At 51.2% G+C, this 14,576-nt stretch overlaps 1 protein-coding gene across 2 annotated transcripts in view; it reads left to right on the top strand.

Annotated features, from left to right (window-relative positions):
• The window catches only part of VPS13A (vacuolar protein sorting 13 homolog A), a 2,196,319-nt gene that overhangs the window by 1,566,833 nt on the left and 614,910 nt on the right, over positions 1-14,576 (top strand). For both annotated transcript variants that reach the window (XM_078675860.1, XM_078675861.1), the window contains exon 58: positions 4,720-4,789. In XM_078675860.1, the coding sequence (XP_078531986.1) occupies positions 4,720-4,789 (70 nt within the window). The remainder of the gene's footprint in view (positions 1-4,719; positions 4,790-14,576) is intronic.

The following is a 14,576-nucleotide window of genomic DNA, read 5'->3' as shown; positions in this document are numbered from 1 at the left end:
CTGTATTTTCAAATTTTCCGTCTAGGCCCGCTATGTTCCATGACATAATATTCAGCTTTCCTCCTAGCCCCCCCCCTTTCTTTTGTACCCAGCTCATTTGGCCTGAGTTTGGCCCTCTTCTCTAGCCTATCCCTTTCTTTTTCTCTATTTTGGCTGAGTGGGTATTCTACAGATTCCTTCCTTTGTTCACTCCCTTGGGCTTCTATATCACTCTCGACCGTTATCCCCCTCCTGTCCTTCTCCTCGCTTTGTTTCCCTCCTTGCAGTAGTCATTCATTCTCATCCAGGGACTGTAAGGGGCTAAATCTATTTGTCCACTGTAACCCACCCTGATGTAATAATGGTTGTGCGCCCTGCTCGTTGTACCTTGCCCAGTATCCATCTGTCAATGTTCCCCTTCTAACCTGTTTGAAGTTTGACTGATGTGTGACAAATTTTCTGGGATAGAAGTACCCTAGTGGCATAGTCCTTATCGTACTAGTTGTGTTTCTATTGTAGTTGTCTAATATGTACTTCACTAGGTTCGGATTCCTGAATTTTGCAATAATACAATTCCCTTCTATATCTTTTCTTCTAGTGCCAACCCAATTTGCCCTCCTTACGTGTAAGATTTCCCCTACTTCCTCCCCCTGCAGTGGCCTGTGTATATTTAGCCAATTAGTAATCTTGCTTTTAAGTGCCATGTGTGATTCTCTCTGCCCCATTCTGAGCTCAGGTACCCCAGCAAAGATGACAACATAGGCGCTCGCTTCTGGAGGTAAATTTACACATGGTAAGGGGCCCTGAGGTCTATCATTTCGCTCCATACTTGTTTGGGAGGTGTCTGTTTGTTTGGGAATAGCAAATGTCTCTAGCTGTGTTTGTGTTGCATGTCCCTGTCCCTGTGCTTTTTCACTACCCTTGTTTCCATGTGATTGTACCCTTCTATCCCCCACCTTTTTTACCGCTTTGGGCTCTGCATGCACCTGCGCAATAACACATTGCTCATTGCTTACACAATTATTAATTACTGGGAGTTGTTGAGCTGGTAAAGTTACTACTGGCAATACATTATCCAAGTGGTTGGCAAGTAGGGTCTCGTTAACCTTGCCCTGTCTCTGCAATTCACTGGCGATTTGATCTAATTTGCTAACTAGGGGTTTAATTTGACTGGCTATAAAAGCCTCCAGGTGCTTTTGTAGATCTAAAATTACAGCGTCGAGCCACCCCGAGGGGATTGAGGGAAATCTAGGTTCTATTATCGAAACCTCATCCTCCGTGTATTTCGATTTGTTACCCCTAGTAAGATTTTACCAGGTTTTTGTTTGCATATTCTTATTACCACGTTTTTTACTTCTCTTCCTGGGTGTTCTATTTCCCCCTTTACTTGTCAGTTCTTCATCCCCTATTGCTAGCTGGGCACAAGGAACAGCGTCGGATTAATTATCCCGGCTGCCATTGTCTGGAGTTTCACTAGGGTTCAAATCTCCAAATTGTATATGGGTCAGGGGCAAACTTGTTAAAGTCGTGGATATGCGCCTCTCCGTACGCTCTATCTCCCCAGGCTACCTTCCTTAACATTTGATCGATTACAGTCGGGGTGGCTTTATGAGCCACTACGTCACTTGTCTCGGTCCCTGAATGTTTTGTTTTGAGGGGAGTTCCTAGTTTGCCCTTGGTTGAGCGGGTTTTCGGTTTGGTAGCCATAATTTTCAAACCGTGCTTTATACTATTTCCTCTATCCTCCCAGAAATCTAAAGAGAGTAGTGATAAAAATATCCAATATGGCTGTATCAATTTCCGCTAATGTTCCAGTCTTGGGACCTCTTGTTATATAGTTCACTTATAATAATGTAATACAGTACCCAAGTCCTCCGGCGAGTAGTCTCTCTGTTTCAAAGAGCAAATGGCACGGCAATGTCTAAGAGCAAATCCAAGAGGGTTGGCCCGTCCCGTCCCTGGTCGTCCCCAGACGGCCACAGATGGCCCGCCCTTGTCCCGGGCTTCTCCCGGCGACACCCGCGCGCGTTCCGCGACGCGGGGGCTGCGCTGTCCTTTAGTAGCCCCTCCAGGCGCGTGATTCGTGGCAGGCGGCTGTTGGGAATGCCGCTAGGGGGTCTGGGTAATGTAGTTCTTCCTCCGCACGGCGGCCGCTAGAGTGGAGTAGCGGCGGCGGGAGGGAGAACCCAGGCAGACAACAAGGAAGAGATGACCAGCGTTACGTAGCCCCAACCAGTAGGTAAGCAGCCCCCTCTCCACCGGGGCTGCTCTGTCCTTTAGTAGCGCCTCCAGGCACGTGATTGGTGGCAGGCGGCTGTTGGGAATGCTGCTAGGGGGTCTGGGTAATGTAGTTCTTCCTCCGCACGGCGGCCGCTAGAGTGGAGTGGAGTGGAGTAGCGGCGGCGGGAGGGAGAACCCAGGCAGACAACAAGGAAGAGATGACCAGCGTTACGTAGCCCCAACCAGTAGGTACGCTATCCTTTATGGCTCCTTACGATTAAGGCTGTGTTCCTCATCGCCTTCACCTAGGCACAGCATGTCGATGAGCTTCAGCTCTTGAGGTCACTCCCCTCTGCACTACCTTCTTTCCAGACAAACTGATTCTGTTGACGGCAGCATCCTTTCTGCCAAAAGTTGTGACTCTGTTCTATGTTGCTTAAACTTCTACCTGCTCTGCTTCACCCTTCTAAGAAGGAGGAGAGACTCCATTACTTGGACCCCAAGTGAGCGTTAAACTTCTACATAAATCCTACCTAAGACCATTGTCTGGAAGATCAGTTCTTTGTGGGGTTCTCAGGTGTGGAAAAAAGGCAAGGCAGTGCAGAAGAGAACCGTATCCCACTGGATCATGCTATGTATTAAGATCTGATGTGTATTGGCCAAAAGGCAGCCTCCAGAGGGACTGTGTGTCCATTCTACTAAGTCCTAAGATGCTAGGACTTCATTGGCACGTGGATTCCCTGTACTAGACATTTGCCAGGTGGCTAAGTGGGCGTCCCTCTATAAATTCACAAAGCACTTTTTCCTGCACAGTCATGTTTGCCGAGAGGGTCATCTTTTCTGCTCGGTCTTGCATGACTACCTGGTTTGAGTCCATTCATAGGCCCAACTACGAATAGGTATTGCTTTGGTATGTAGTCTAAAGGTGAGGAATCTGTGACTAAAAGTCAGAAGAACAATTTACCTTCTGTTTACCTTACTCTTTCTGGTAGAGTCTCTATCTAGCTGCAGATTCTTCAACAACCTTCCCATCCTTCCCGTTCTGTGATTGAACTCCTATTCATTAACATGATCCTAAGTCTAGGAATCTGCGCCCTGTTTGCCAATGTGCTTTTGGGGCTCTGCGTCTCAGAGTACGGGCAGTCTTGGAAGCAACGGATGTCAGAGCGCAGGAGTGGCATCTATATAGGCTCCAAATGTCATTTCCGGGGTGGAACTGCGGAGATGCAGAGCACAACTTTCCAGAGCGCAGAGGTACTGTTGAAACCTTTCTGGATTCAGATAGATATATATAGGTAATATTCAAAAGGTGTAGAATCTGCTGCTAGATCAAGTCTACAAGAAAGAGCATTACCGAATATAAGTAACTTGTTTACCATGCCTATACCACGTTGATAATTGTTACCACATCGAGTAACATAAATTGGACTTGGAATTTAAAAAGGTTTTCTAGGATCAGCTCCTGACCTAGAACATAGATACATATACTAATTGCATGCCCTAGTAAAGTGACTGCAAGATTATTCCCAGTGAAAAGCCCACACTGGCTCTTGTTCTGCTCGCAAATATAACCGTTTAACCCAACATTACACTGTTTACTAAAGAAAAGCCTCAATATTGTTTACTTTATCTAAATTATGTGGTTCCAGGGAGAAGGCACAACACCCTCAAGACTTTTTAGCCAGTCATCTTTGGGTTTCCTTCTGTAAAATGTTAAACATACTGAGCATCCAGGGGACCATGGTCTCAGGAATCTGGTTTACCTGATGTCACAGCACTTATTTTTCTACCGAAGGCTGGTGAGGACAGAGGTTCCATCCTCATCCACTTGATTCTTGAAATGATACTACTTAACAATGATCAAACAATCCCACAGTAGGGGAAGAAGCAATCCTGGACATTAGTCATAAGGTAGTTGGTCTTGACGTACCATCAGTGTACCCAAAAAGGCCTGTTAGTGATAGGTCTTTAGTTATCTGTGTTGTTAAAATCAAGTTAAAGGTTCTGCTTTAGGTATCTAGGATACATTTGATTTTGCCATTAGTTCCTGAAGCTTTGTGATGCTCTGTTAAACTCTCACCAGGCTACCTTATCTTTCCTGGGCGATTCTTTTTTCCACATCTTAATATTATTTAGGAGCTTACTTTGTTTCTATATACAAATTGTTATTTATCAAAAGGGCTTAGTTTAACTCTTTAAAGCCTTATAAGCAGTTCTGGACATTTTATTACTTTCTCCTACAAACTTAACATAATGCTAATTGCTATTCACTAAAAAAGCAGGGTGGTAGGAAGTTCTTATTCATAAAATCAGATTTGAGCAATATGAAGGGCTTGAGAGTTGATTTTCTTATTACACTATTATTATGTATTGTATTCCTTGTCTGTACTGTATTTTGATGCTTTAACACTTTTGTGCTGTGTACTATTAAGATCATGTCTTATTTCCAACAGAGAAAGAGATACATGAAATGTTAACGCACATCCTAAATCCAGTTTTATGCACCTTTTATTTTCACAGCACCAAAACCTTTTACAGAAGTCAGTATTGTCATGAGGTCTGCTGGACATTCTGAAATAACTCGTATAAAGTAAGTTTACTATCTATTCTTCAAAGTGTAAAGTAAGTTTGCTATCCATTCTTTAAAAATTCCTTTGATGTATTCCACTTCTAATCATTAGCCGAAGACAGATCTGCTCAAAATAACACAAAAATTCTTGAAAATGTACAGATAGTGTCAACTGTCACCTAAGTGTTTTTGAAGATCATAATGCTAATTTCTATTTGTTAGAAAGCAGTACGGGAGGAAGTTAATATTCATAATTTGGGCGACATCATAGCTCTGTTTCTTATGGATACTTTTAACCATACATTCCTCACCTTCAGAATATTTCAAGTTTCCAGACTTGATCGGGAGATGTTATCATTAATGTCTACTTTCGAGCCAGTAGCTGGCCCTGTATGGCTCCACAGTGTCTTCATACTACCCTCGAGGTGGTGGAGCAGTGCAGCTTACATGCACCACCCCTGCATGCTGTTGTCTATTCCTTTCTTTCTGCAAACTTCAACATGGTTCTGGAGTTTTGGCAGGTTTTGGTTTTCCAGTGACTTTCTCGCAAATCATTTAAAATGGTGGTTGTTTATCTTTCCATTGCTGTTTCTCTCCATCTGTGCCATCAAGAGGGTGCTAGACTTTGAAAGTGAAGTGGCTATTACACTAGCCGTTTCCTCATTCCAAACATAGATGGGGTAGCTCGGCCCTATCCTAGACCTCCAACCTCTAAATTCCTTCCTACGGAAGGACAGATTCAAAATGCTTATGATGATAATCTAGATCCTGTCCACTTTGGACACACATGCATGGTGGCATCCCAGAACCTGCAAGATATATTTTCATATACTCGACCTGCCGTCTCACAGGCATCGTCTGAGGTTCAAGGTAGGCCAGTAGGACTTCCAGTTTGCTGTGCTCCCTTTCGACCTCTCTCGCGCTCCTGGGGTGTTCATGAATTTGATGGCAGTGCGTGCCTCCAATCTTCGGAGGTTGAGGATTCCTGTATACCAATATGTCAATGACTACCTGGTGAAGGCCTACTCTATAGTCATTCGTGGACCACCACCGGACAATCTCAAACCTCATAACATTATTGAGGCTTATTAGCAATGAGCTGAAGTCCCACCTGACTGCTTAGCAGAGGCTTCCATTTATTGGAGATATCCTGGCAGCGAGTTCAGGTCATTGGGGCTATGATCCGGATGTTTCAGGCTTGATCCTGGCTCAAGGTGAGGACACTTCTGAGGCTTCTTAGCTGTGTGTATCTTTCTCATCAGCTGTGCCAGGTGGCAAAAGCATGCTCTGCAATCGAACTGGAGAGTGTAGGTATCTGGCTCTTTATACAGTATACCACAAATAGATATGCTGTGTAAAGAGTGCAGGTATCCCTTATAAGTGGACAGGTGCATGCTGTAGCAATCTCAAGGTGCACTATCTAGTGTAGTGCGGTCGAGCAACCTTAGGCTTATCAGAGAGGAGTGTTAGACATTTGTTGCACACACACCGGGTCACTAAATGATGCACACACTCAAAAAGGAGATCCACACCAATTAAAACAAATATCAGGTATTTTTATATATATTTTGAAACCAAGAACTTCATAAATGGGTAAGTGCTTTTTCGTAATAGAATTTTTACAGCTTTAGCAATGTTAGCCAACAGCGCATTTTAACACACAATGCTTTCCCATGGGAGAAAGAACATTCACAGCATACGTATACATGCAATACTTTTCTGTGGAACACCTTTCGGTCATGAGGTGGTAGTGGTACAAGGACCGAAGTTTCACCAGCAGATCGATCTTATCTGCACTGGTGAGTCTGTGTGCGGAGGTGCTGGACCGGTTGGTAGCTTTGCTTACTACGTGGTAGACAAGGGGGGGGGGGGCACTTGAGAATAGGTTGCAAAGGGGGACTTGTGAACATGGCGGGGAGCTCTCAACAGGGGTCTCGGGTTGTGAGGGTCCTAGGAACACAGGGGAGCAGTCCGTTTCCTTTGGCCCGGGCAACTCGGCTGCAGAGTGATTGTGGCCGGCAGGCTCTTGTGTGTCAAGGCACTCACTGTTGTCAGTCAGGACCTGCAAGGGGGACAAAATCAGGACAGCTGGACCACTCTTGGAAATGGCCTCTGGAATGACTTCCCTCATCGACTGGTCGTCTGTGATATTGTTTGTGTCCGGACTAGACTCTCAAAACGTTTTGGTTGCTGCACGGGTCCGGTACCCGGGGTATTGGTGCAGGCGGGCTGTGGAGGTCCTTGCATCTTCAGGCGTGGCAGGAAGATTATTCTGACTTCTTTGAGTGCGCTGACTGTCCCCTGGGTGGCTACTGCTTGATGGTCCCGGTGGACAACAGCTTCTTTAAATTGCAGTCGGGCCTGTAGGCAGCAGGGGAGTAGCTCCTGTGCTCCTCGGGAAATACTGGGTGAAGTGCTAGCAACCCTCTGAGGCTTGTGGGGGATGCACAGCTGCAGGACGAGCGGAGTCCTTGTAAATGTCGAGTCTCTGTGCGACAGGCAGTGTTTGCCGCCAAATGTCCACAGTAGTCTCAGTCCTTACGGGGATTGGTTCTTCAGTATCCTCTTCTTTTCAGTCTGCGGAATCTTTAATGTTCTAGATTCAGGGAGGCCCCTAAATACAACATTTCAGGGCTACCTACCCTTGGGGCCACTATGCCCCCTATAATGACCACTTCGTGTGGAAAGTGGGCATTATCCTGTCCCAGTTTCCTAACGTCTGCCATCACGAAGATGACGATATTTTCCTAGATTGGGGCACATCAGGCAGCTCACCTTAGGGGTGAGACTGACCTGGGTGTTATCCACGCCTACTTCGCATACTAATTTCCCTCCTGTCCTGGTGCCAAATTGGCCTCAGGGCAGGGGGTGGCGTCCCTCAGGTCTGGGGATTCCAGGGTCGCATATCAAAAGCGGCATGGCTTTGAAGCCTCCGGCTTTGGTATGCTGGATGCAAGCCATCCTGTTTGGAAGAGATGTGAACCCATTCTGCAATAGCAAGCTTTCTTCCTGACCTCTGAGAGAAGGGCTCTCGCCTCCTGGGGGTCCGAGGCACGTCTGTGGTGGAAGGCTGGACTGGACCAGTCAACCAGCTCACTAGTGGACTAGAAGGTTTCAGGGTGTACCTCTAAGGTATCTTCTGGATGCATGTATTAATAAATCCATCACTGGAACAAATGTGGGTTTATTAATATGAGATCTTTGATATCAAACATCTTTGGTTTCAGTCAAGCCATCATTTTGTTTGGAGCTAGTACTCACTAGTGCTCAGTACATATAATCAAGATGGCTACACTGTTCACAGGCAATGTACATGGATTGACTTGGACATCACCCTGGCCTATTTGCTCATGCAGATATGACCTCACATGTAATATAATGCAGCATGTCTTAGGGCTGTACGGCCTGCTGTAGGGATGACTTGCATATATTGCATGCAGTGTCTGCAACCATGGCACACAGTTGATGTGCCATTTTGTGTCTTCATTTTTGTAATCTACACCTGTCGAATAACATTGCTGTGCATCACCCACTACCATATTCATTTTTGTCTGCAACATGTTATGCAGCCTGCAATGGCAGATTGCATGAGTGTGGTATGGGGTCCCTCTAGGGTGGCACAATACATGCTGCAGCCCTCAGAGACCCTCTTTAGTACCCATGCTCTAGATACCAGGGGTAGCATTTACTAGGGACTTACAGGGGTGCTAAAGGTATTGCCAATTGGGGGAACAATTGCAGTTTTAGGGAAAGCGATCTGGCACTAGAGACCTGGATAGCAAGAACCCAGTGCACTTCTGTCAAAATTGCATCAATTACTAGGCAAACAGCGGGGTGACTATGTCAACAAGCATTGGCATAGCCAATAGGTCTCGCCTTTGGGACCTTATAAGAATTTAGCTATGCAGCACAATATCCTTGGTGCAACAACATCAACTGTTGCTTGGCTTAACACTTATAAGGTCCCAAAGGCGAGACCTATTGGCTATGCCAATGCATGTTTCTTTTACACAGGTGTGCCCTGAGGCAACAGTAAGATTTAACAACTGTGTTAAATATAGATTCAGGACGTGCACAATCCAGCTCAAGACTTGTCTTAGATCAGGCCTAAAACAAAAGTAGGAGGCATTAGAGTTGGTCCACGAGATTAAACAAAACCTTTGTATTAAGTGTTCTCCAATGTGACTCTTACTTCACTTTATAAGTGTATGTGTGAGAAATTGTGTATCTGAAAGAAACAGGTTAGTATTAGATTCCTTACCTTAGAATATCCCCAGGCGTCAGTCTGGATCCGGAAACTTTGGCGTAGCAGTACCCCTGCGCGTCGGTAGGCGTCGTCTGCAGGCGTCCCCTGCGGCTCCGCGTCGTCGGCGTCGTGCGCCGTGATGACGTCGCTGGAGTATATAGACGCCGCCTCCGCGCGCTGACGACAGTTCTTCTTTTTTCCGCGCCAGTTAGCGCAGATCCGAAGAGCAGTACTCCGGTCTTTTGACCTAAGTTTTTGTTAACTATAACTCTTTCAGGTGCCGGTAGGATGCCCGGTTTCAAAAGTTGCGACGGGTGCGACCGCATGATGTCGGTCACCGACCACCATCGACTCTGCCTCCGGTGTCTGGGCGCGGACCACGACGTGGAGTCCTGCGTCGACTGCCGGGCCTTGACGGGCAAGGCTAGACGGGAGCGGTCCCGCAAGCTGCTCGAGCTCCGGGTGTCGGCCCCACGTCGAGAGCGGTCCCGGTCCGGACGGAGGTCGAGGGAGCGGTCGAGGGAGCGGTCGCGGAGCCGCCACGAGCGCTCCGGAAGTCGTCATCATTCCTCCGGTTCCTCAGGTAAGCGACACAAGAAGTCGGGGCGTCGCCATCATACCCCCGACTCCCCCCGACGCCCGCGCGATGCGGCCGGGGGTTCGGGTGGCCCCGCGTGGGTCGCCGACTGCTCCATACCCGTCGGTCCCTGGGCAAGGCGCGTCGCGTGAAGAGGTAGAAGAGTTCCTCATGGCCATGAGGGCGCTTTCTCCTCCGGCGGGGCCTACGGCGCCTGCGGGCCCGTCAGTCCCGTCTGGGGGCCCGAGCGGTTCGGGTGCACCTGCCCCGACGCCGCCGGCGGTTCCGGCCCCGGCGCCGCTGGGCCCTTCAGGGTCGTCGCCGGCTGGTCAACCGGCCTCTCCGGCGCCGATTCCATCGGGGCAACCCGTGGTGCCGCCTCCGCGCGGTGCCGTGCCTTCGACGCCAGTTCCGGCCGGCGTCAGAGCGCCGGCGCCGCACGGCGCCACCCCCATTCCCTCTCCGACTCCGGACGCGGAGTCGGACCGGCATCGTCCGACGCCGAGTCCGGCGCCGTTGGGGCCCGTTGACTCCGAGGAGCCGGTCTATATCGTTGACTCAAACTATGGCGATGAGGACGATTATGGAGAGGGTTGGGAGGGGTCTGAGGACCCTCTGTCACGAGAATGCCAGTACGACGTGGACTGGGTAGGTGACTTGGGTGAGGCCAGTGGTCTGGACGAATCGCCTAACCCTGGGTTTGTCTCGCCCCCCACTGTGGCGTCGGAGGCTGGGGCTGCCTATTCGGTGGTACTGATGAGGGCTGCCAAGGCTTTGCGCCTTGAGCTCCCCGTCGCTAAGGTGAAGCCTAACATCCTCACCGAGGTATTCAAACCGCAGTCATGTCCACAGGAGCCTCTGCTGCCGTTTAATGACGCCTTGACGGATGTCCTTTTGGGCACGTGGTCCAGGCCCGCTTCCGGTTCACCTGTTGATCGGAACGTTGCCAGGCGCCACCGTCCGTGTGCGGACGACCCTGCCTTCCTGTCTACCCATCCCTCCCCTGAGAGTCTGGTGATCCAGGCCTCCACTTCCCAGTCCGCGTTCCCGACGGCCCCGCCCGATCGGGAATCTAAGCGGTATGATCAGTACGGCAAGAAGGTCTTCTCGTCCCTGAGTGCGGGACTGCGGTCTTGCAACACCGCGTGCCTCTTGGGCCGCTATACCCACTCTCTGTGGGATACGGTCGCAGAGTGCCTGCCGCAATGCCCGCAGGAGGTACGGGACAAGCTCGGCCAGGCTTTGGTTGAAGGCCGAGACGCGGCGAGGTACTCCATACGGTGTGGTCTTGACACGACCGACTCGCTGGGCAGAGCAATGTCCACGACGGTGGCGATTCGTCGCCATGCTTGGCTGAGGTCCGCCAACTTCTCGCCGGACGTCCAGAATGCCCTGATGGACATGCCATTCGATGGCAGTCGCCTGTTCGGCGACAAAGCGGACAACGCGCTTGAGCGCTTCAAGGACTCCAGGGTCACGGCCAAGTCCTTGGGTCTCTCGACCCAGCGCCAGCAAACGGGTTCGTTTCGCTCCTTTCGTGGCCACGGAAGGGGCGGTCCCACACGTGCTGCCAGCCACGCACCGCAGAACGCTCCTCAGCGCGGTGGCGGCCGTGGATTCCGCCGTGGTGGCGGTCAGGGACAGCGGCGAGGTCAGTCCACACCTCCCCCCGCAGCAGCCTCCAAATCCTCCTAGTCCGAGCTTTCGGGCCCATGTGACGCCAGTGGGTGGCAGGGTTCGCCATCACCACTCCCGCTGGCGCACTATCACATCGGACAGGTGGGTGCTGCAGCTCGTCCGAAGGGGCTACTCCCTCCCCTTCGAGACCACTCCTCCAGCCATGCCACCGCAGAACCACCGTGTGTCGGGGGACCACTTGACACTTCTGCAGGAGGAAGTTACGGCCCTCTTGGCCAAGGGGGCCATCGAGCGCGTTCCTGGGCCAGAAGTAGGGTGTGGTTGCTACTCCCACTACTTTCTGGTGCCCAAGAAGGACAAAGGGGGCCTACGTCCTATCTTGGACCTACGGAACGTCAACGGCTTCCTCCGGAAGGAGAAGTTCAAGATGTTGACTTTGGCTCAGGTCTTGGCTGCTCTAGACCCGCAAGACTGGATGGTAGCGTTGGACTTGCAGGATGCGTATTTTCACATCCCCGTCCTGCCGGCCCACCGGCGTTACCTGCGGTTCACGGTAGGCCACGAGCACTTTCAGTTTATCGTGCTCCCATTCGGCCTTACCAGCGCCCCACGGGTGTTCACGAAGGTGATGGCGGTGGTCGCAGCTCATCTGCGCCGGTTAGGGGTTTCAGTCTTCCCCTACCTCGACGACTGGTTGTTGAAGGCGGGCTCGCCCCACACAGTCGTCCACCACCTCCAGATGACGGCAGACCTCCTGCACGAGCTGGGGTTTTCCATCAATGTGCCGAAATCACACCTGTGTCCCTCTCAAAAGCTCCTCTTCATCGGAACGGTTCTCGACTCGGCGCAGTTTCGGGTTTATCCTCCGGAACGGCGGGTCCGGGATATCCAGGCCTTGATACCCATCTTTCAGCCGTTATCCCGGGTTTCGGTCAGGTTGACGCTGCGGCTTCTGGGGCTGATGGCCTCCTGCATCCTTCTGGTGCATCACGCCAGATGGCGGATGCGGGCTCTGCAGTGGGACCTGAAGTTTCAGTGGGCCCAGCATCAGGGCAACCTTTCCGACCATGTCCTGATCTCGGAGGGCACTGCGAGACAGTTGCAGTGGTGGCTTACGGACCGCGATTGGGTCAGAGGCAGATCCCTCTCCCTTCCCCAACCGGAGCACGTGGTTGTGACGGACGCGTCCCTCCAGGGCTGGGGTGGCCACTTGGGAGAGGCGGAGATCAGAGGCATCTGGTCTCCGGCGGAGTCCCGGCTCCATATCAACATGTTGGAGCTGCGGGCGATTCGCCTAGCACTGAAGGCATTCCTCCCCTTTGTCAACGGGAGTGTAGTGCAGGTGTTCACGGACAACACCACCGCCATGTGGTACTGCAACAAACAGGGCGGTGTGGGGTCGTGGACCCTTTGCCAGGAGGCCCTGCGTCTCTGGCAATGGCTGGAACGTCAGGGCGTGACTCTGACGGTTCAACACCTGGCAGGTTCTCTGAACGCCAGGGCGGACGAACTCAGCCGTCGGTGCTCGGTGGATCACGAATGGCGTCTGAACTCGGACGTGGCGAGAGGCCTCTTTCTGCAATGGGGAGAGCCTTGGTTAGATCTATTCGCCACAGAAGAGAACGCGCAATGTCATCAGTTCTGCGCGTTGGAGAGTCCAAGACGGCACTCGCTCGGCGACGCCTTTCGGCGCGAGTGGAGTTGCGGTCTGTTGTACGCCTTTCCGCCTATACCACTTCTGCCCAGAGTGCTGAAGAAGATCAGGCGCGACCGGGCCCAAGTTATCCTTGTGGCTCCGGACTGGGCTCGAAGGTACTGGTATCCCGAGCTACTCAACATGTCAGTCGGTCCCTCGATCCGCCTGCCCCTTCAGGAGGACCTTCTGTCGCAGCAGCAGGGGACGGTCCTCCACCCGAACCTGTCCAGTCTCCACCTCCATGCTTGGAGATTGAGCGGCGACAGTTGAGGCCATTTGACTTGCCTCCTGAAGTCGGTGATGTGATTCTGGCAGCCAGGCGTCCCTCCACAAAGTCGGTATACGCCTGCCGGTGGAACAGATTTGTGGCATGGTGCACAGCAAAGGCTGTGGATCCCCTTTCTGCCCCTCTTTCCGAGGTTCTCCTCTTCCTTCTTTCCCTTGCCCAGCAGGGCTCTGCTCTGGGCACTATCAAGGGCTATCTTTCTGCCCTTTCCGCCTTCTTAAGGCTACCTGATCAGCCATCTTTATTCATGTCCCCTATTGTACTGAGATTCTTGAAAGGCATCACGCACATGTATCCACCTGCTCCGTTCGTGATGCCTCAGTGGGACTTGAACCTGGTTCTGACATTCTTGATGTGTGCTCCCTTTGAGCCGCTTCATTCCTGTCCTCTCCGTCTTCTCACTTTAAAGACGGCCTTCCTGGTTGCCATCACCTCTGCCAGGAGAGTGAGTGAGCTCCAGGCTCTTTCTGTTAAACCTCCTTTCTTGTCCGTTCATCCTGACAAGTTGGTTCTTAGGACTAGACCTTCTTTCCTGCCCAAAGTGGTTTCTGCTTTTCACATTGGGCAGTCCATCACCTTACCCTCCTTCTTCCCGCCTCCGCATCCTTCAAAAGATGAAGAGCGGCTCCATCGTCTGGACCCAAAACGTGCGCTTTCATTTTATATGGATCGCACACGCCAGTTCCGGGTGGATGACCAACTGTTTGTTGGCTACGTGGGTGAGAAGAAGGGAAGGGCGGTACAGAAACGAACCATCTCTCGGTGGGTCGTCCTGTGCATCAAAGCATGCTACTCTTTGGCTCGGAAGGAGCCTCCTGTTGGGCTGAGGGCCCATTCCACTCGGGCCACGGCGGCTACTACTGCCCCGGGCCGGGGAGTCCCTTTGCAGGACATTTGCCAGGCGGCTACGTGGGCCTCGCTGCACACCTTTGCGAGGCATTACTGCCTGGACAGTCAAGTCCGGAGGGACGGCTTCTTTGGCCGTTCGGTCCTCCAGGATTTTCTGGTGTAGGATTGTATTGGTTCGCAGACCCACCACCGGGGTTGGTATTGCTGGGGTATCTATTCTAAGGTAAGGAATCTAATACTAACCTGTTTCTTTCAGATGAACAAGTTACTTACCTTCGGTAACGATATATCTGTAAGAAACAGTAGTTAGTATTAGATTCCTTACCGCCCCGCCCATCCTCCCCGTTCTGCGAACTGATACCTAGGGTTAAGGACATCCCTTTCAGGGCCCTAGTTTCACATGGCACCAGTGTTGGTTCTCACATGGCTCTGCGTGTTCTGGCGCGGAAAAGCTGTGTGCAAAGAACTGACGTCAGCGCGCGGAGGCGGCGTCTATATACTCCAGCGACGTCATCA

Source organism: Lissotriton helveticus, chromosome 2_1, assembly GCF_964261635.1.
Source record: "Lissotriton helveticus chromosome 2_1, aLisHel1.1, whole genome shotgun sequence".
Lineage (NCBI taxonomy): Eukaryota > Metazoa > Chordata > Amphibia > Caudata > Salamandridae > Lissotriton > Lissotriton helveticus.
The sequence above is the reverse complement of the archived record's forward strand: the minus strand, read 5'-3'. Positions and strand labels throughout refer to the sequence as shown.